This window comes from Meles meles, chromosome 5 (genome assembly GCF_922984935.1).
Source record: "Meles meles chromosome 5, mMelMel3.1 paternal haplotype, whole genome shotgun sequence".
Classification (NCBI taxonomy): Eukaryota; Metazoa; Chordata; class Mammalia; order Carnivora; family Mustelidae; genus Meles; species Meles meles.
This window is the reverse complement of record NC_060070.1, coordinates 79,713,165-79,735,594: the sequence shown is the minus strand read 5'-3', so window position 1 is coordinate 79,735,594 and position 22,430 is coordinate 79,713,165. Positions and strand designations below refer to the sequence as shown.

Below are 22,430 nucleotides of genomic sequence, written 5' to 3'. Positions count from 1 at the left end.
CTCGCGGGCTACGAATCGCTGCGGACACGGAGAGCCATGGGCGCAAGGATTTATTTGAGAAATCTTTACCTCAGCGACCTGGTTCTCACTAAAAAATACACTTCGCTTTGCACCTGAATCTTTTTGAGAGCAATCAGGGATATAGGAAAATGTTCAAACGCAGTAAACGCAGGCTACTGGTTATCAGTAGGTTTCGAGATTTTATGTGGAGAATGGTACATCATTCTTTGCAAATTTTGAACCGTTTGTAGAAACGGATTTTTATGATTATTTTAATAAAAGTGCTTTTATACATAGGTGTTCAGTAATTTAGAAGCTAAAATGAATCACTAAATTTCACTGAACAGTTGCTGGGAGAGTGGTGTATGATGCTTTGATTGTTGATTGATCGCAACTCTGCCACTAAACAGGGATGACCTTAGTCAAGCTCCTTATCTTGTCTGGCCTAAGTTTCTTCGTCCTTAAGATGAATGGGTTGCCTGGGTGATCCAAGACTCTACAAGTTCCAAATACTAAGATTCTAAGCAGAATGATTATTACAAAAACAATGCATTTGCGTTCAAATGCACTCTCAGGCTTTTGGAATAATTTTGTAAAGTGGGGTGGATTTTTCTTATTTTAGGTGATCACCTGTTTGGGATATTTTCTTGTTTATAGGGCTGGAGAATAGTAAGTGAAAACTACCCTCACAGTGTCTGGCACCTGTTAAGTGCTGAGTAAATGTTGCCTTCTGTCTTTTTCCGTTTTCGATTCCTTTCCTGAATTGTAGAAGCTCTTAGTTTTACTTACTTTTGTCTTAAGAGGGAGCACTGTATTGAGTACATGAAGTTTTTGACCACTGTAACACTGTATTCTTTCTCATATTACTGTCATTTGTTCATTTTTTTATGCCCCTTCTAGGACTTAATTTTCTTGAAGGTCAGTATCATCAGCTGGATGGTGTGTATTAAGCATTCGATGAATCCTATACAGTCGTACAAAGAAAGGTGAAAATAATAAAGCCGGCCGCCAGCATACACTTAAAAATAAACAGATGTGTCATGCTTTTCATCGGTCAGAAGGATTAAAAGTTGACAGGGATGGATCAGCACAGTCTGCTGTTACTCAGCCTGTATTCATATTAGAGACTGGACTGAGAGTCTCTCCTCCCCCCAGGCTGATTTTATCATACCTTTTTGGCTTGTATGGCCATTTAAAAATAACTCTTATTTATCCCATTATTAAGTCTAAGCTTATGTTTTACTCATTTTCTAATATATAATGGGACAATTGAAGTATAAATTCAGTGAGGGCAGAGACTGTGTTTGTGATGTATCAGTGAAATCCTTAGACTGTGTAATGGAAATGGTAAGAATGATAAAGATAGAATTATGCCTGAAAAGACTCTTAGGGGTAATCTACTTTAGCCTCATCATTGTATAGATGAAGATTTGAGGCTTAGATTAGATTTCTTATCCATAATTACAAAGCTAGCCGTTATTGGAGGTGGGACCTAACATAGATTTTTGACCTCCCAGATTAGTCTTCCATCAACAGCACTTCACTTAATGCAGGTTGGTACAATATTTAGTGTTATATCAAAATGTTATCCTTTTGCAAGTCAGTGAACAGTTCTGGATTAAGGTTGTCTAGGGCTTAGTTTGGTTGCTTAGGAAGTCTGTCTCTTATTTTCCCACAGATTTTTCCAAAAGCAGTGTTAACAATGAAATGAAAGGTAAAACTAAATAAACAATGATGTTAAATGGAAAAAAAATGAAATAAGTTATGCTCATCTTTTAGAAGTTGCTATTTATGGTTGTTTCTGGTTTCCTTCAAACATGTTTTGCTGAATTTCTGTTGAGGTAATTTAACATTTATACTATCTGAGTGAAAATCATATTAAGACCTTTTAGAAGCAGCAGATGTTTTGGAAACCAGGCAATCTTATATGCAATTTTTTTTTTCTTCACTTGTGAAAAATAATTTACTCCTTTAGCTGGAGTGTAAGGTGAGGGGGGAGAAAAACCAACTGCAGTTTGAAAAGTTTGGCTTAGTATTCCTGAAGACTTACTCATATAACTAGTTTTCCTTGAAACTTGTAGTATGACAAAAATGAAAAGTGAAATACCCCCATTCTCATGATGAATTATAAAAATGTAATATTCCAGGCAATCAAAATTATACTAAATATGTTATTGATTCAAACAACAGAAATGCCTTTAGATCCAGAGTGTCTTTAAAACATTTGTATGTATTTTAATTTTTCCCATATTTTCCCCTAAAAAGTTTTTTTTTCTTTCTTTTTTGTTTTTACATTTCCTATAACTTCAAACTTCTATATAGGTATTTTGGCTCTGGTAGGCTGTCTGTTGCCAGAATCAGGGACAGAGATAGTGCTGTTGGACAACCTAAAGCTGTTTTAAGTGTATACAAGTCCTAAACAGAAGGCACCAGTTTAACTTGGAAGCAACTGCAGAAACTTGATATTCAGGGACAAGAGGTTGTGGAAATTGGAAGCTCTTGCCATTGATAGTGAGGAACAGCCTTTACTGTTACTGAAATTTGTTAGTGTATTTTGAAGTGAAGTAGTTAAAAAGGCAGGAAGGAACTGGAAGTCATTGTTTTTTAGTGTTATTACCTTTGTCTCTGTTCTTCAGATTGTTTGAGAAGACCAAGAAATAATTTCCACTAAAGACCTCATACCCTTGGTGCCTGGGTGGCTCTGTTGGTTAAGTATCCAACTCTTGATCTCAGTTCAGGTCTTCATCTTAAGGTTGTAAGCTGCACGTTGGACTCCATGATGGGCCTGGAGCCTACTTAAAAAAAAAAAAAAAAAAAAAAAGACATACCTATCTGGCCCACCTTTTTATGCCCTCTGACATGTGTTATTTCTCCATCCCTCTCAAATCAGCAAGACAAGTCAGGAACTAGGAAGGAAATGGAGCAAAACCAGCATTGGACTGGTGCTTTCCAGCTATTTTGGATGAATTTGAGCATCCAGAACTTGATATTTGGGTATCATTTTGAACTTCCCAGCAGCCATTTAATTATTACACTATTCTCAAGTAAAAACAAAACCATGATGTGGCAGAATGGGAGTAAAATCCACCTTAAATATGTCTGCAGAAAAGTTGAAAGATTGATGAGTATTTTTTATTTGTATACATAAGAGAGAATGAGAGACTCAGAAGGAATGGTTGGTGAACATTTATAAGTTATGGATTGTTTTTAAAAAAGTTATAAATTAATATTCTGAAGAATGTTTTAAAGTAATGGGACTGAAAGATGATTAGTAAGAATATTTTGGATGTTTTTAACTGACTACCAGTTCAAGCAGTAACAATTGTTATTATTTGGAAGCTTGCCAACCTTTATGGGTAAAACCTAAAAAGAAGCTACCCATCTCTCCTGCCTGCCTCACTCAGTAATGGCTTTCTGCCCCTTGCGGAATGTGTTGGGAGAATTCTGTATTGTATTGTTTGAGCCTCACAATTTTAAATGGTGGTAAGGTGGAATTTTTGCACTCAGAGGTTATCTTCTAATTTTAGAGTGGAGACTGAAGGAATACCATAAGCAGAGACACAGAATATGGGTGAGTGAGGGTTGTATGAGAGGGAGAGCACATGCAGATACAAGCAAGGGGCAGTCATCATTTGATATAATCCAAGAGTTGAACTTCTAAGAAGATATTTTGGTCCACGCCACCAAAAATTCATTTATTTGATCACTTAAAAATATTTATCGTGAATATGTTGTGACCAGATAGTGTCCTAGGTACTAGGGATTCATTCAGTAGTGAGCAAAGTGGCTTCATAGAGCTTATATTCTAATGGAGGACACTGATATTAAAATGTAAGCAAACAAACAAAAAAACCATAAACACAGATAATCTAATTCAGTTAGTGGTAAATACCATAAAGGAAATAAAGCAGGGTAAAGAGAGAGATCAGGGTGCAATTAGGAGACCAGTGTCACATAGTATTAAAAAAGAAAACTGTTTTTAAATATAAAGAGGGAAAGTTTGTAGAATTACGGTATCAGAGGGATTCGAGTAAAAACTCTAAAGAGTATAGGGTTGGCAGTAATAAAACAGTATGACCACACCTCACTTAATGGCAAAGAAGGCACTGGTGCCTCACTGGTGGAACTTACTGGAAGTTCATCCTTCAAGATACACCTTTTTTTTCTTTTTTTTAATTCTTTTAAGATTTTATTTATTTGACAGAGAGAGAGAGAGATCACAAGTAGGCAGAGAGGTAGGCAGAGACAGAGAGAGGGGGAAACAGACTCCCCGCTGAGCAGAGAGCCTGATGCAGGGCTCTATCCTGGGACCCTGGGAACATGACCTGAGCTGAAGGCAGAGGCTTCAACCCACTGAGCCACCCAGGTGCCCCCAAGATATACCTTCTAAAGCAGGGGTTGGCAAACCATGGTCCATGGGCCAGTCATCTGTTTTGTAAGTAAAGTTTAATTGGAACATAACCATGCACAATCTATTTACATATTGTTTATAACTGCTTTGCTGCTACAATGGCAGTATTATGACGTTATGATCTACAAACCCAAAATATTTACTATCTAATGCCTTAAGAAAAGGTATGTATCAGCCCTTGTTCTAAAGCACCCTTAACAGCTGTTCATGGGGACCTGTCTTTCCAGATATACTCTGATTTGAAACCTCCAGAGGGAGAGAGAATGTTGGCCTTGTGGTGCTGACCTTCTGTACTGCAAGAGCTAGGTGCTGAAGAACCTGCTTGCACTGTAGGAACCTGCCATTGTTAAAGAACCAGGAAATAGGAAGGAGAACCCCCTTCTTTTATAGTATATCTCTAGTGTCTTCTGTTGACAAAGCTTATCACCATGCCATCTAGAAAAAGATATTTAAGGGACCTACCTCTATATTTGCAAAGCAGACACTGAGGAATGAATTTGGAGAAATAAATTGATAACCTAGCACCTAACATAAATGGGGTTTGTGGGCATTTTAGGTAGACTGATGAGGAAAGCTTCTCTGGGGAGATGTTTGAGCAGAGATCTGAACAGTTTGAAAATATGGGCCAGACCAAGAGGAATGGCAAATGTAAAGTCTTGAACGTGGCATGTTCATGTAATTGGAGAAGGCCCATGTGGTTAGAGTATCTGGAAAATGTAAGATTGAGGTCAGAGTAGGCAGGAGCAGGTGGTATAGGGCCTTAGGGCTATGGTAAGGACACTGGAAATCTAGGGAACTAGTTTGTAGATTATCACAGCTTTCCACTATGTTAGTGAAAATAGTGTGGCTGAGACTACCATATTTGCAATGGAGATGGTGAGAAGTTACTGGATTTGATATTTACTTCAAAGGTAAAGCAGAACCTACTAATAAATTGTCTGGAGTTGCAGGAAAGACAGAGAAGAATTAAGAATGACTCAGATTTGGCCTGAACAACAAGACAAATAATGACCCCATTTGCTCAGATGGGGGAGTATTCAGAGAAATGCAGGTGGATATCGTTTGGCCATATTAACTTTGAGATTACAGTGGACACTAGTGTTACTTGAAAATTGTTTCGTTTAGCTTAGATTTCATCGACCACACTTGGTCAGATGACCAAGCCTAATTTCAGAGGAGGTGAGGAAGTTCGTTGATAGGAAGGAGAACAGGAATTTTTTTGAACAGCCTGAATGACTTCTACACTCCCAAGACATCCAAGTGGAAATGTTGAACAGGATGTTTGGATATAAGACACTGGCATTCAGGGTGGAGTTTGGAGCTTATGAGTGGTAAAGCCATGGGACTGGATGAGATCATCTGGGGAGACAAATGAAGATAGAAGAAGCTGAAAGACATGTCATTCTGATTTTTAGAGGGCAAATGAGAATAAGAAAACCTTGCAAAGGAGAGTGAGAACAAACAGTGCAACAGGAGAAAAAACGGGAGTGAGGTCATAGAAGTTAATGGAAAAAAATGCTTCTAAAACTAGAAGGTGATCAACTGTGTCAACTGCTGTTATATATATTCTTATATACTTCTCCTGGTGTATAGAAGCAGGAATTTAAGGTGTATATACTTACATTAAGATTGGAATTGCTGGAAAACAGGGTATGAACTGTTCAGCCTGAAGATAGTTCAAATTATTTTCCAAAGAGATTGAATAATCTTATATTCCTGTTAGCCAAGCATGAGATTTTCCATTAACCCACATCTTCAGAACTTGGTATTATCATTCTTCTTAATTTTTTACCAATCTAGTAGATGTAAAGTATTATCTCAATGAGGTGTTATTTTATATTTCCGATTAGTAATGTGTTCAAATACCTTTTCATATTTATTGGCCATATGTGTTTCCTATTCTGTGAAGTATTTCACCATTTTTCTATTGGGTGGCTTGTCTTTTAATATTTGTAGGAATTCCTTGTGTATTCTGTATGTTCATTCTGTGAGTCTGTGTATTGCATGTGTCTTCTCCCAGTTTGAAGCTTATCTTTTCCTTTTGATGAGTACAGGTTTTTAATTTAGTAGAATATATTCATCTTTTTTGTTCATGCTTTTTGTTTCTTCAGGATGTTTTTTCTAACCTCTTTTCCAGGGAGAGAAAAATACTTTTCTATTTCTCTTCTTTTTTTTTTCCTGGAAGTTTAATAGTTTGCATTTTATGTGTAAACATTTAATTCATCTGGAATTGATTTTTGTGTGTGGTGTGAGGAATCCATTTTCATTGTTTTCCATATAAATTTTCAGTTGTCCTAACTCTTTCATTGAATGTTTCCTCCTTTCCATGGTGATGTGTATTGCTCCCTCTGACTTAATAGCAAAATTATAGGTAGATACTGTGATTTTTACTTCTAGGTTCTCGATTCCATCCCACTGAACAGGTTTTTGTTTTTGTTTGTTTGTTTTTTGCTCTTATCACGTGTCTTAATTACTGTAGCTTTATAGTGTGTTACTTTTGGGAGGGCAGCTTATCCTTCAGGAATACCTTGACTGTTGTTGGTCTTTGCTCTTCTGTATGTTTTAAAATCAAGTTCCATTAAAAAAACTTACTGGGATTTTAATTGGGATTGCATTGAAACTATAAATCAGATTAGGGAAAATGGATGTCTTTATGATATTGAATATGCCTACAAACAAGGCATATTTTTAAGTTAATTTTGTTTAATAAAGTCTAATATTTTTGGTAATTAGGTCTTGAACATGTTTGTTTTTCTTCCTAGATATCTTAAGATGTTGTAAGTGGTGTTCGTTAGTTAAGATTACATTTCTAGGTATTGCTAGTAGTTAAAAATACGAATAACATTTGTATGTTGATAATAAATTGGTGAGCCAATCATTTTATTGATTTGGGGTCTTGAAGTGTACATCCATACATTTGTGAATGATAGTTTTGTTCTTTCAGAACTTTATACCTTAAAAAAAAGTTTCGATCTTTTTTTTGCAGTGGCTAAGACCTCAGGGTGTCAAATAGAAGTAGTGATCATAGATCCCTTTTTCTTATTTTTAAAGGGAATGTTTTTCATATTTAACTTTTCATATTTAACTTTAATAATAACTTTAAGTTATTAGCCATTAAAATTAAGAATTTTTTTAAAAGATTTTATTATTTATTTAACAGACAGAGATCACAAGTAGGCAGAGAGGCAGGCAGACAGAGAAGAAGGGAAGCAGGCTCTCTGCTGAGCAGAGAGCCCAATGCAGGGCTCGATCCCAGGACCCTGGGATCATGACCCAAGCCAAAGTCACAGGCTTTAACCCACGGAGCCACCCAGGTGCCCCCAAATTAAGAATTTTTTAATTTATCTTTTTCCTGTTGATATCATAGAGGGGAGGGGGCATGCCAGGAGGGAGGCTGCAGAAAAGAAGTTGACTTTGGTGAGTAGGAAGATGGATTTGAAATAGATAATAGGTTGAGAACATAGTGAATTAAAGAACATTATGTAAAAATGTTAACAGATCAAAAATTTAAGTGAGAAATTTGAGATGGTCGGGCAGAGATAATAGATATGATTATAGTTAATAAATTATCATACTTAATAAAGTCAGTAGTTAGATATACTGGAGTGGGTGAGATTGCCTAAGGAGAGAGTGTATAAGGTATCATGATGAAGGATAGAAAACTGAAAAACACTACCTCTTAATAGGTGAATACAACTGAAAGAAAATATGAGATAGGAGACCCAATAGTATATAGTTTCAGAGCCAAGAGTAGAGTATTTCAGGAGGGGATTGTCAGTAGTGACAAATGAAATGCCACAGAGAGGTGTGGGAAAATCAGGACTGAAAAGAAGGCATTGAATTTGAGATTTTCGAGAAAAACGGTCTGAGTAGAGTAAGGGAGAACAAAACCAATTTTTAGCAAGAATATGTAGATGGTACTACATTTGGGAAGGGGGCTTTGAAATATTGTTTGTTAAATTTTGCAGTGAAGGAAAAGACAAATGGGGTGGGTAGATTGAGAGGGAAGTAAGGTAAAAGGAAGTTTTTTAAGATAGGAAAAAACATGCATTTTAAAGAGTTATTGCTTTTTTTTTTTTTAAGAATTTTATTTATTTATTTGACGGAGAGAGAGATCACAAGTAGGCAGAGAGGCAGGCAGAGAGAGAGAGGAGGAAGCAGGCTCCCTGCGGAGCAGAGAGCTCGATGTGGGGCTCGATCCCAGGACCCTGAGATCATGACCTGAGCCGAAGGCAGCAGCTTAATCCACTGAGCCACCCAGGCGCCCCTAAAGAGTATTGCTTAATAACCAACTCTGATTACCATCAAACTTTTAAAATTTTGCCAGTCTAATAAGTGAAAATCATTATTTTATTTATTTTTTTCCCTGTACATTCAATTATAATGAGATTGGGCCCCTTCTAAATTTTACATTGGGGTTTTCATCTTACTGGTTTGTTAGAAATTTTTAATTATGCAGTTACCTGTCATAAATATTTAAAACATGTTTATGTTCATTGACTTAATTGAATTTTCATAATAACTCTATTATGACCTAGTTTTAGTTTCAGACACAAATAATAGAATTCCAAACAATAGGGGGACCCAGGTGGGTCAGTTGGTTAATCATCTGCCTTCCTTTCAGGTTACGATCCGGGGACCCTGGGATCAAGCCACACATGGCATCAGGGCTCCCTGCTCAGCAGGGAGTCTGCTTCTCCCTCTGCCTGCCAACTCCCCCTGCTTATTCTCTCTTTGCTCTGTCAAATAAATAAATAAAATCTTAAAAAAAAAAAATTCGAACAATGGTTTAAACAGAATAGAGATATATTTTCTTTTTAAGCCTGAAGATACATTCTGGTCTTTTCAGCCATACTGAGTTTCTCCACCTCAGTGGTTGTTGAAGCTTTAGTTATTATCTTCATGTTCCAAGCAGGGATATGGGATATAGGGGTTTGACACTTTGGATCTTTCCCCTTTTAGAAGCTTTTCTGGAAGCCCTACTCAGTCCATTCTATTTATATCTTAATTGCCAGGTGTGCATTCGGCTGCCTCTGTTTGTTAGGGGGACTGAGAAACCAGCATCAAACAGAATTGTATGTAGTTCTGTTAGAAAGTTTTTGCAAATGAATTTCTTTGTTTTTAAGGCTAAATGATGTTCCATTGTGTGTGTGTGTATTACAGTTTCTTTAGCCTTTCTTCCATTGAGGGACACTTAGGTTGCTTTCATATCTTGGCTATTGTGAATAATGCTGCAATGAACATGGGAGCACAGATAACTCTGTGAGATACTGATTTCATTTCCTTCGAGTGTATACCCAAGAAAGGAGTGGCTGGATCATGTGATAGTTCTATTTTTTTGTTTTTTTGAGGAAACTTCAAGCTGTTTTCCATAATAGCTATACTGATTTACATTACCACAAACAGTATATGAAAGTTCCCTTTTCACCACATCCTCACCAACACTTGTTATTTTTAATTTTTTTAATAATTGCCATCCTAACAGATATGAGGTGATAGTACCTTGTTGTGGCTTTGATTTGCATTTCCCTGATGATGAGTGATACTGAACGCCTTTTCATACACCTCTTGGCCATTTCTGTATCTTTGGAAAAATGTCTCTTTGTTTGCTTTTTTAATTTGTGTCTTTTTTTTGGCTTTTGAGTTGTGTGTATTCCTTACATATTTGGATTATTAACCCCTAATCAGATATATTGCTTGCAAATTCTTATTCTGTTAGGTTTTCTTTTTATTTTGTTTTCTTTGCTCAGCAGAAGCTTTTTAGCTTGATGGAGAAGGTATGTTAATTAGCTTGACTGTGGTTGTCCTTTGTGTATGTAAATATATTAAATCATGTTGTACAGCTTAAAAATATACAATTTTAGTTTTAAAATAGCAAAAATAAAGTAGAAGAATTTGGAAATAGGGTAGGCAGCTAGGAGTTTCCATGAATAAAATATAAATTCTTATATTATGACTTCTAGGTTTGCATCATAACTTCCAAGAGCATGGTTATAAAGAGTGATTGAGCAGTGAGTTAGCATTGAGCTTTTGCTTTTTTGGTTTCCAGATGGAGAGTTCATGAACGAATTTTTTTCTCCTGATGTTTCCCCAATTTGAATGTTACCTGTATTTATTACCTGTTGAATTCTCAAGTAGATTTATTGTGGCTTCTGTTCTCTCTAATCTGTCCATTTATTTATTTTTTACTATCTATTCTTTAGTACCAAAGGCTTATAGACACTAAAATTCTGTCACTTTTATAGGATAGGGTTAACATCCCTCTTTTCATTGTTTTTTTGTGTTTTCTTGCCTGTTGTTACATAATTATTTTACAAGTGAACTCTAGTACCTAATATTTGGTTGTGTTAGCATCTCTTCATGTCCTCTCAAAAAATTTTTTTGTTTGAGAATTTATTGTGAATGTATTGGTTAATTGGAATTGACAGCTATACAGTATTGTATAGAGAAAACTATAGTTTAATATTCTCATAAGTATTCTGTATATTTATCTTTAGCTATGTAAAATTTTTCTATTATTGGAATCTTTTATTCTACTTTAGTTTTAAATTGTTACTGTAAAATACACCTAACATAAAATTAACTATTTTACCCAGTTTTAACTATATGGTTCAGTGGCATTGGGTAGATACACATTATTAAGCAGCCATTGCTACCATCTCCAGAATGGTTTTCAACTTTACATACTGAAACCTCATATTCATTAGATAATAGTTTCCAAGTCTTCCTTTTTCCTAGCCCCTAATAACCATTCTTTCTGTCTCTGTGAATAAGACTATTCCAGATACCTCGTATAAGTAGAATAATACAGCATTTGTCCTTTTGCGGCTAGTTTAGAGAATGTCCTTCCTTTTTAAGGCTGAGTACTCATTGTGTGTATTTTCCAAATTTTGTTTATCTGTTCATCTGTCAGTGGACATTTGGGTTGCTTCCGTTTTTTGACTATTGCTGTTACGAATGCGGGTATACAGATAACCTTTCTGAGTACCTGCCCAGTTCTCTGTGACTATACACAGATGTAGAATTGCAGGATTATATAGTAATTCTGTGTTCAGTTTTTGGAGAAACTACCATACTGTTTTCCATAGCAGCTGTACTATTTTTTATATTTCCACCAACAGTGAGAAGAGTTCTAATTTCTCCATCTCCTCCAACACTTATTTTCAGTTTATTTGGTATTTTTTAAAAATAATTGCCATCCTAATGGGTATGAAGTGGTGATTGTGGTTTTGGTTTTCATGTCCCTAATGATTAGTGATGTTAGGCATCTTTGCTTACATTTTATTAGCCATTTGTACATGTTCTTTGGAAAAATATTTGCTTACGTCCTTTGCCTATCTCTTACTGGGTTGTTTCTTTTTTGTTGTTGGAGTTGTAGAAGTTCTTTATTATGGATATTAACCCCTTGTCAGAGAAACAATTTGCATATATTTTATTTGATTCTGTGGGTTTCCTTTTCACTCTATTGGTAGTGTTCTTTGCATAAAAGTTTTTACATTTGAGGTAGCTTCATTGGTCTGTTTTTGCTTTTGTTGCATGTGCTTTTGATGTTAATCAAGAAATCATGTAACCGGGGCACCTGGGTGGCTCAGTGGGTTAAAGCCTCTGCCTTCAGCTCAGGTCATGATCCCAGGGTCCTGGGATCAAGCCCCACATCTGGCTCTCTGCTCCGCAGGGAGCCTGCTTCCTCCTCTCTCTCTGCCTGCCTCTCTGCCTAGTTTTGATTTCTCTCTGTCAAATAAATTAAAAAAAAAAAAAAATCATGTAACCAAGAAATCATTACCAAATCCAGTGTCTTGAAGCTTTCCCCCTTAAGTTTTCTTTTCTTTCTTTTTTTTTCCCCCCAAGGATTTCATTTATTTATTTGGGAGGGAGAGAGAACATGAGCAGGGGGTGGGGAGGGGTGTAGAGAGAGAGAAAAAAGCAGACTCGCCACTGAGCAGGGAGCCTGATCTGGATCTGGACTGGATCCCAGGACCCTGAGATCATGACCTCATCCAAAGGCAGACTTAACCAACTGAACCACCCAGGTGCCCCCTCTTCTACTATTTTTATAGTTCTAGCATTTACGTTTAGGTCTTTGATCCATTTTGAGTTAATTTTTGTATATGGTGTAAGATAAATTTTGTTCTTTTGCACGTGAGTATCCAGCTTTCCCAGCACTGTTTGTTGAAAGTTCTTTTTTCTCCTTAGAATGGTATTAGTACTCTGGTCAAAAATTTTTGGACCTTATATGTAAGGGTGTATTTGGTGGTTCTTTTTCCTGTTTCACTGGTCTGTCTCTCTGTGTTTATGCCAGTAACATGCTGTTTTGATACTGTATTATAGTAAGTTTCAAATTAGTTTTTTGTATGGAAGAAGACAAATGAACTTTAAATATTAATTATTAATCTGATAGTTTACTGAATTTTTAAAATAGTTTTCAGTTGATTGTGCAAAGATAGGTCTGTTGCAGTTAATGATAAAATACGACTTTCTCTTATAATTTTGTCTGTTTTTGTCTAATTGCATTGGCTTTAAAACAGTGTTAAATCGTTATGTTGCATACTTACAGTATTTCTTTTCTTCTGATTTAATGGAAATTCTAATATTTCACCTTAGTGCATGATGCAGTTTTGGTTTTAGACATACTCCTAAACTTTTGAGGTTGACATCAAAAAGCTTAATTATAGTTTGGCAGTTAATTATAGCTTGTTTCTTGTTGCTGTTAATAGTATCACGAAAGGACTGCCCAGTTTTGGGGTTCATATTGTATCACTTAGGAGGACTTCAGCAAATTAACTTTTTCTTTCTTTTTCAGAATGGCCAGAGTTTTCTGGTTTTGGATGAACAAAGATTTGCAAAAGAAATTCTTCCCAAATATTTCAAGCATAATAATATGGCAAGCTTTGTGAGGCAACTGAATATGTGTGAGTACGGGCAGTAGTTTATTTGGAGTATGTCATCAGCAACTGATTAAACCATTTTTTCCCATTAGGTTGATAAAGGAAAGGGAAATTTTTTACTTCTAGTGTAGTCATCTAAATTTTTAATCTTTTTCAGATGGTTTCCGTAAGGTTGTCCATATTGATTCTGGAATTGTAAAGCAGGAACGAGATGGTCCTGTTGAATTTCAGCATCCTTACTTCAAACAAGGCCAGGATGACTTGTTGGAGAACATTAAAAGGAAGGTGAGCTATTTTTAATGTGATTTATTTGAGCAATACCATATAGCATACTTGGCCAGCACAATATTTCACCTGTTGAAATTAAGACTATACAGAAATACACAGGTATTCCTTGTTGGAATGGCTCAGACTAATAAGCTTTAATTATTTCATTCAGTTTTATATTTTTTCTCTGCGGTTAGCTGTTCTGAAAGCTCTGTCTTCAAATATGTTCTAGAGGGAAGGAAAATGTTTATATTCTGACTGAGGGTGAGGAATTATCCGTATTGGGATGGCTCACTCCTTCTAATTTAGTTTAAAAAATGTAAGCTGTTAGAATGTCGACTCCCTGGAGGGCTTTTTCTGTAGTTCACTGCTGAATATCCAATGCTGAGAACAAGTCCCTTGCATATAGTAAGCACTTAATAATACATTTTTAAATGAGTGGTGTCTTTTGCTGAAATAAAATATTTTTACTAAATCCACAGAAGAGGGGGATAAAAGAGTAATGGACCATGAAAGAATATGGCCTAGTGTGCAACTGTTACTGCATAAATTTATTAAATGTGGAATGTGATAATAAAGAGGCTTGGGGAAATTACAGTGAGTTTGGTGAAAGGGAATGGAAAAAAGTGCCAAAATTTTTCCTGCTCGTGGAAACTTCTTTCCACATTAAAAAAAAAAAAAGATTAATTTTTTTCTCACCCTCTGTCTTTGAGCTATGAAGTTTATTCTTTTTATAGAATCCTGTTTTGGGCTTTTTGGAACTAAGTCTAAGTTCCTAAATGGGCTACAAAACACACTTACAATAGGGAAACTTTGAATTACAAACATGCTGTTTAATATTTTATTTCCCTAAATTTGCTTTCAAAAGGTTTCTTCTTCAAAACCAGAAGAAAATAAGATTCGTCAGGAAGATTTAACAAAAATTATAAGTAGTGCTCAGAAGGTTCAAATAAAACAAGAAACTATTGAGTCCAGGCTTTCTGAGTTAAAAAGGTAAAATATTATTTCCAAATATAATCTTAATATAGAGGTTGGTGTGTGTATGTTGGGGATTGGAAGTTAGTGCTCTAAGTACTTAGTTCACATTGTTGAAGCCAGGATAAAAAGTCATTGTTCTGAAGTATTGTTTCCCTTTAGTTTTGATTTGTAGCCCTTGTTACCTCCATATTGTATTTTCTTGACAGTAGTCAAAAGAATTTATAAATCTGGGCAATTAAAACAATTTGATGCACGAGCCTCACTGATGAAACAGTAGATCTTTAAATCAATGTAAGAGAGAGATAGAGTTCTACTTAGGTTAGCTTTCATATGATGTTCACACACATGAGGGCACAGAAGCTGTAAAAAACACTGCATATGTGACTTATATCTTCTTTATGGTGGTTTCATAAAATTTTTCTATGTTGGCCTATCTTAAGAAAAAATAGGACACAAAAAATAGGGGAAAAGGATGCAAGAAAATTGCCCTACTTGGTATTTATCTTACCTAGACATGGTGAAGTATTATTCACAACTTTTATCTACAGAAACATGCTTTTGTTTTATTGCAATTCTTCGCACCATTACTTGCCACAGTAACAACTTGTATATAGAGTAGATGTGTACTTCATCTTAGTAAGTAGTTGGCATTTTCTCTTACCCTAATAGGGGCCGAGGTCTTGAGAATAGTTATTTTATGTATTGTGTCTCCCATTTCAAATGTGGGAGAGCAGTCTTGAAAGTTTAGGTGTCTTTAGTTTAGCTGTCTTAAGTGTCTTCATTAAAAGAGTAACCATGAACTTCATTCCCTTTTTGAATAAGGCTTAATTTTAAGCTGTCCAATTTTGAATATTTTATTCAATCTCTTATGCCAGTTTATTGTACCTCTCTTGTGTCTCCTGAGATGCCCTTTGACCCAATTCCTTGAATCTCAGGTTTGGCCCTTAAGGAATGTGATCCCAGATTCATCCTTTAAGTTTTAGAGGTAACCATTCTACTTATGTTTAGTAGGCAGATGATAGTGTCTTTAAACATCTGAGTCAGAGGAAATACCCTAGTTTTTCAGTTAAGTGTATTAAAGTTTTATTTTTAATATTTTCTATATGTAAGATACAGAACTTCCTTTTGTAAGAGTTTAGCTTGAGGAAGATGGATATTGTGGAAATTGATGAGAGCAAAAATTAAAGTATTTAATAGGTGGATTATCTTTCATGCCTTCTCAGTGTTGTTGTTGCTAACATTTAGTAATTGCAATTTCAATAAAAGTTCGTGAAGGAAAAGAAACTGTTACTACCAGGGAAGTTACTGGTTTGTCATATATTTAGACATGCTTTGAAAAATTTTTTTTTGGTGTTTTCATATGTTTGAAACGGATCTTAAGATAGACAGTTTTAGGGCCTGATTGACTTTTAGATTGACCTCAACACTTAACTACGAATAATTCCTGTGATCTTAGGCAAGTCCTTGTAATTCTTGGGTCTCATTGTCCTCCTCTATAAAATGAAGTTAATAATTCCTTTCTTGGCTGACTTTATAGAAGTTTAAACAAGAAGTACACATAAAATGCTTAGCATAATCCCTAGAGCATAAGTAGTGCTGGGTAAATGTCACTTCCTTTAAGATTCTTTTCCAAGCACAAGTCCTCAATTCACTTGGTAGCCATAATTGAAAGGTTACTTTGTTTTGAAACAAGAAGTAATGAACCACATTGTAAGGGAAGTAAATTCCCTGCTACTATGTGGATATAGGCCCGAGTCTTAAATTTTTGTGTTTATATTGCCATGAGTAGAAAGTACTATAGTTATGAAGGGATGATTCTGGAGTTTAGCAAGATAGTTGCCACTTTATATAATTAAACCAAAGTTTTTCCAGTTTCATGAAGATATATAGCAAAGTTCACTGTTTTGTTTTGTTTTTTAATTAAAGATACTGAGATCTGGCTTTCTGACTAAATTTTGTTTTATTTTTTAATAAATGATAACATAGTGAGAATGAGTCCCTTTGGAAGGAGGTGTCAGAATTACGAGCAAAACATGCGCAACAGCAACAAGTTATTCGAAAGGTAAGCTTTTCTCCTCCATGGCCATAAATCTTTCTTTGTTTAATTACAGTACTGTTTATGACCCGAAAAAAGTCTCTATTGAATAGGTTAGTGATTGGTCTTAGTTCTTTTTTTTTTTTTGAAGATTTTATGTATTTGACAGAGATCACAAGTAGGCAGAGAGACAGGCAGAAGGGGAAGAGGAAGCAGGCTTCCCACTGAGCAGAGAGCGAGATGCGGGGCTAGATCCCAAGACCTTGAGCTCATGACCTGAGCCGAAGGCCGAGGCCTAACCCACTGAGCCTCCCAAGCACCCTTGGTCTTAGTTCTTATATATTGGGTTCACATACAGTAGTGAAACTATGAAATCAAACAAATTATGTCAACTGTTATATTTTCTTTTTAATAAGAAACATTTCTCATTAGCTAAATATGGTTATTCCGTACTCTCAGATTAAGTCTCACTAGTTTTTAGTAAGTGACCTTTGGCCTGATAGAACAGCTTTAAAGATACTTCATTTTTAGGAACATAATATACTACTGGTTTCTTTACATGTTTTAGTATGAATGACAGCCTTACTGTGTGGGTTTGTTGTTATTGTTTTTACTGTTATTTTACTTCAAAGGGGATAGATATGGTCTTTGAAGACAGATGAATACAATTTTCAAATCAGTTGACCAAATTACGAGTTCTAAAAAATTAGTCATCATTGTATGCCATTATTAGTCTCTGTGGAAAAGCAGTTAAAGTAATCTGTTGTAAAATAAATTCTGGATTTTAGTATCTGAGCTGAAAATAACTGGGGGAACTGACAGTCTCTCAATTGCATTGTGTCCTTGTGATTTAGTCTTTTCATATCAGCTTTCATATGTTAATAAGACTTGAAACATAAAAGTAATTAAGGTAGCTATTTTTTGCTCATGAGTAAACTAGACTCTTAAATTTAAGCAACAGGTTTTTGTGGGGGGAGGAAGGGTGGGAGTACTTCAGCTGGTTTGTGCTGAGATGCCTTTAGCTAAAAATAGGGTTATGAGTGACGGGAAAGATCTGGGTCTAGTGGAGCAAGCTTAGAACAGAGATGAATGGTTGCAGCCTTTGGCCTGTAGTCAGAATACCAGAGTTTTTTTTTTCGTTTGTTTTTGTTTTTTTCCAAATCAGTATGTATGCAGGTGAAGGTTAAATATAGAATTCGCTTCTAAGTGTTTAGTGCAAGTGCATATATTTTCAGAACTTCCAGAACTGATTCCAACCTGCAGCCCTGTTAGGAATACCTCATTTAAAACGATAGGTGTACAGTATTCAACCTGTACTTTATTTTTAAAAAAATCTTTTGATCTTTTCCAGAAAACAATGTTTTATAGTTAAATACTGGCTTATAATACTATTTATTTTTCCTCAGAGCAGAAAAAGTTGGCAAAATACTTACATAACATTTCAGTTTTTCATGAAATCTAACATTCTGTCAAATTTGAATTTGAATATATGTGGTTTTGTGGAGCTAGGGTGTTCTCATAATGCATAGTGATAGCTGATAATCTTCTCTCTGTTCCTGGAATTGCTTCATACATCTGCTATATACTCCTTGGCCTTGGATTAGATGGAATAGAGTTACCTGGTACAAGTACTTGTTACAGGGTAGTATAATAGTACCTGTTAAAGAACTTGTCAGGTGTAGAAGTCAGGTGCTATAAATGTTAGATGCCTTTTCTTGTCCTTCAGGGAGCAAGCTTTGTACAGCATGATGCAGAATTGTCATAAGAGAACTAATATGTAAAACAAATGTCAGGAGAAATTTAGCCAATTCTTCATATTCTTATAAATTCAACCACTAATGTTTTTAGAATTTTTCTATAATACTTAGAAATTAACAAAAGTAATTGAAGCCAAATTATTTCAGAGATACTTTTAGGCTTAAATTTTCTTTTCATCAGCCATCAGTCAACATTTTCTTTTGAATAAACAATTTAGTGGCTAATTTCCTTTTTAAGACTGTAATGCTGTTTAACTTTTATGCAGAGAGTCTAAATGGTCCTTCAGTCACTTTTGGCCTTTATTTATAGCCTCTCAGTGATATACTGCTTTTCATAGTTCACATGATCCTCACCTTTTTCTTTAGGAAGATAACAAATTTCATACCTTAAGCCAGTGATTCTCACATTCACATCAGTATCACCTGGAGTACTTGCTAAACATACATTGCTGGACCCTGTCCTCAGAATTGCAGGTTCAGCAGTTTCTGGAGTGGGGTCGAGAATGTGTGTGTCTAATAGGTTCTTGGGCTAATATTGCAGGTCCATGGACCATACTTTAAGAAACACTGCCATAACATATGAAAGATTGTTTGCATGTCTTGATCTGCTTAGTAGTTTTTTCCTTTTAAATTTAATCTAGCTCTGAAGATTAAACTAGCTTCTCCTCATTGGCAGTATGGGAATCTTGGATGTTTAAGAGCAAAACCATCCAAACCAAAATGTGCTCATTGTTTATTTGAAAAAACTATATGTATTCCAACTTCAATATTGTGAATTTATTTTTGGATAACCTCTAGCTAACTGTATTTTGGGGTTTATCTCTATTTATTTATATATAATTAAATACTTCATGACACTATATATTTTTTAAACATTTTATTTGTCAGAGAGAGGGAGGGAGAGATAGCACAAGCAGGGGAAGTGGCAGGTAGAGGGAAAAGCAGGCTCCCTGCTGAGCAAGGAGCTTGATGTGGGACTCCACTCCAGGACCCTGGGGTCCAGACCTGAGCTGAAGGCAGATGCTTAACCAACTGAGCCACCCAGGCGCATCCTATGACAATATTTTTTATTAAGCCATAATTTTTCTAGAATAAGCCAATAAGCTTTTTCTACCTTAAAAATTTTATGCTTTTCTGAAAGCTAGCAGTCTCTTTTGCCTCAAATTGTATTGCCTAGTTTAAGAAAAATGTTGCTTGTCCCTTTTTTTCCCCCCAGCATAATCTTCTTGAAAAAATTTTAAGTAAAAACTCAGGATCTGTATCCGGGCATGCATGGTTCTTAGCATCAAAACAAATAACTGGGCTGAGTATTAGGTAGATAAATGGGTGGGTAGGTGGATGGATGGATGGATGGATGGATGGATGGATGGATGGATGAATGTCTGAGGCATCTTGGTATCCTAGGTATCTGCAACTTTAGAATAGGTTATTCTTCTGCCTGGAAACTGATACTTCTTTAGATATAATTGTAGGATGCACCTGAGATTTCAAATATGTTAAAATGTGAGAAATTATGTGACTTAGAATAGCAAATAGGTAGTATTTGATTTAATTTTCTAAGACTTATAATATGTACTTAGGAATTGAGTCTATGATGGAAAATTTTTTATTTATATTTTCTTTTTAGATTGTCCAGTTTATTGTTACGTTGGTTCAGAATAACCAACTTGTGAGTTTAAAACGTAAAAGGTAAGTTTTTGCTGTAAAGCACTTCGTTTGACCTATTCATGAAAAACTAAACATTTTAGTGTTTAAACATAAATGGCCTACATTTCCTGAGTATATATGTCTATTGTCCCAGATGAACAGTCCTTGTTAAATTATACTCTCAGCATTTCATGAATAGTGTTACTTCTTTCTGCGGTCAGCCTGCTAATGTTTTTCAGAGACAAGGATAGCCTAAATGGTCACTTTACAGACACATACATAGTTAATAAGAAATCCATTCTTATTCACATTAGCAGTTTAATGTATCATTAGTAGGCTTTAGTGAGGGAAACTCTTAAAAGGTTGTCTATTGAAAAAAATAAAAAATTTTCTACTTGATCTCACTGGTAAGGAATTTGAAACCTGTATATTGACTGGCTTGTGATACCAAAAAATTTAGTAACTGCCATTGTCATAACTGAAGCTTAAGAAGGATAGTGGACAAAAGAATAGTTGGAAGGAGAAAAAACTTACCTTGTAAGACTAAAATTTTAGCAAAGCTTGGTTATGGTTACACTTTATGCTATGGCCTTAACTCTGCTTCCACAAACTAATTCTTATGATATCATCTACTTACTTTGTACTATGTAACTGTAGTTCATAAAGAGTGATATGGTTTGGTCAGCAATGAAGTATGTTTAGAGAGAGTAATTTATTTATTGTATTTAACAAAAATAGTACAAAAGAATGGCGGAATCAAAGTTCTGGACATAGTCATCCCCTAGTTTCTCTTCCTAAGATATGACCATTTTTAAGAGCTTATTTTGTATCACCACCTGAAATCTTTTATTATTAAAGTGTTTATGTTCATGTGAGGGTAAAATATTAGAAGCAGTTTAAATTTCGTGTATGTTTGCTTCACTGAATTTAATGTATATATGCTGATTTTCAGACCTCTACTTCTAAACACTAATGGAGCCCAAAAGAAGAATCTGTTTCAGCATATAGTCAAAGAACCAGCTGATAATCACCATCATAAAGTAATTTTTTGTTTAAATTGTTTTATATTTGTTATCTGAAGCAAGATTTTATTACAACAGTATTTCATGCACTCACATTTGCAAAGTTCAGTGAATAATAATCTTAAGTACTCATCCTCCAGCTTTATCAGATCATGACATTTTTTATTATTTGTTTAGATTATTTTAAGGTATAAAGCATTATAAATACAATTTATTGTATGATGATATGGAAACAAACCTGTTCCCAGGTTTGTTTTTTGCCTCCTCTTCAGTCTCCTAGATAAATCTTGAATTAGTATTTATTATCCCCATGGTCCTTTTATATGCGTGAATTCATGAACAATATTTGGTATTACTTTGTATGTATTTAAACTTCATATAGATGATATTATTTTGCACATATCGTTTTACATTTTGACTTTTTTCATTTCGTTTTGCTTTTGAGATTTATTAAACAGATTTAGTTCATCTCTAATACTACTTGATAGCAGTTGAATATTATGATGATGTAATTATGCATTTATCTATTGGTTATTTTAGGTTTTTAGGCTTTTATTATAAATTACGTAGACTAGATTTTTTAGCACTTGCAGAACATTTTTGTTTACCTTTATTTTTGTCATAGGCTGTCTGGATCATTTGTCAGACTTAAACCCATTGGCAAGTCAGTCCAGTCCAGAGTATAGACTTCTTTTAATAGATGATTGTCATTGTTACATTCACATTTTAGAATTCTAAATACTGCTTCAGATTTGTTACTAAAGTACCAAGATTTTTTTTCTTGAGCAAATCAGAGTTAACATCAGGTCTTCTTACCACTGTTTCAAAGTAAGCATACGTAACTGTTGTGTTTTTAGGATTGAAGACTCAGTGTAAATGGATGAAGATTTCTTAATTTAACTGGATTTATTTATTTTTAAGTCTTTTGCATCTTTTGCCTCAGATTTATCTACTCTTGAGATTTATAGATTTATTCATTATAATAATGAGCTTAATTTGCTTTAGAGAATTGAATGGTCTTTTTTCAGGTACCTATGATCTGAATAGATCTGTAGCTGAATAAGAAAAAATATTGCTAAAAATTCAGGCTGACATTTAACTGTGGAATAGTTGAAAAATTTTTTCCTATTAAAGCATTTTAAGAAGAAAGAATGAGGCATATGTCAAATAGAGTAGCTTGAGATAAAATAATCCTCATCAGTACAGTGGCCATCTAGTTGTGCTTGAAATTCCTGGTGAAGTTTTAAGAGTTTTTTTTTTTTTTAAACCGTTTGGATATAAAGAATACTTTAAAATGTGAAGATCTTTCCATAGACTCATTCTGAGGCATGCCACCTTCATGATTCCTTACAGTAAAAGAAGTAGTTAAATAGAATGAAGTAACACACTTCCTACCTTTGCAAATTGGTACAAATACGATTAGTGTGT

The 22,430-nt window shown here is 34.9% G+C and overlaps 1 protein-coding gene across 2 annotated transcripts in view; it reads left to right on the top strand.

Moving 5' to 3' along the window:
- HSF2 (heat shock transcription factor 2) overlaps positions 1 to 22,430 on the top strand; it is a 33,148-nt gene that overhangs the window by 567 nt on the left and 10,151 nt on the right. For both annotated transcript variants that reach the window (XM_046006604.1, XM_046006603.1), the window contains exons 2-7: positions 13,212 to 13,320; positions 13,454 to 13,581; positions 14,432 to 14,556; positions 16,528 to 16,603; positions 19,961 to 20,022; positions 20,933 to 21,020. In XM_046006604.1, the coding sequence (XP_045862560.1) occupies positions 13,212 to 13,320; positions 13,454 to 13,581; positions 14,432 to 14,556; positions 16,528 to 16,603; positions 19,961 to 20,022; positions 20,933 to 21,020 (588 nt within the window). The remainder of the gene's footprint in view (positions 1 to 13,211; positions 13,321 to 13,453; positions 13,582 to 14,431; positions 14,557 to 16,527; positions 16,604 to 19,960; positions 20,023 to 20,932; positions 21,021 to 22,430) is intronic.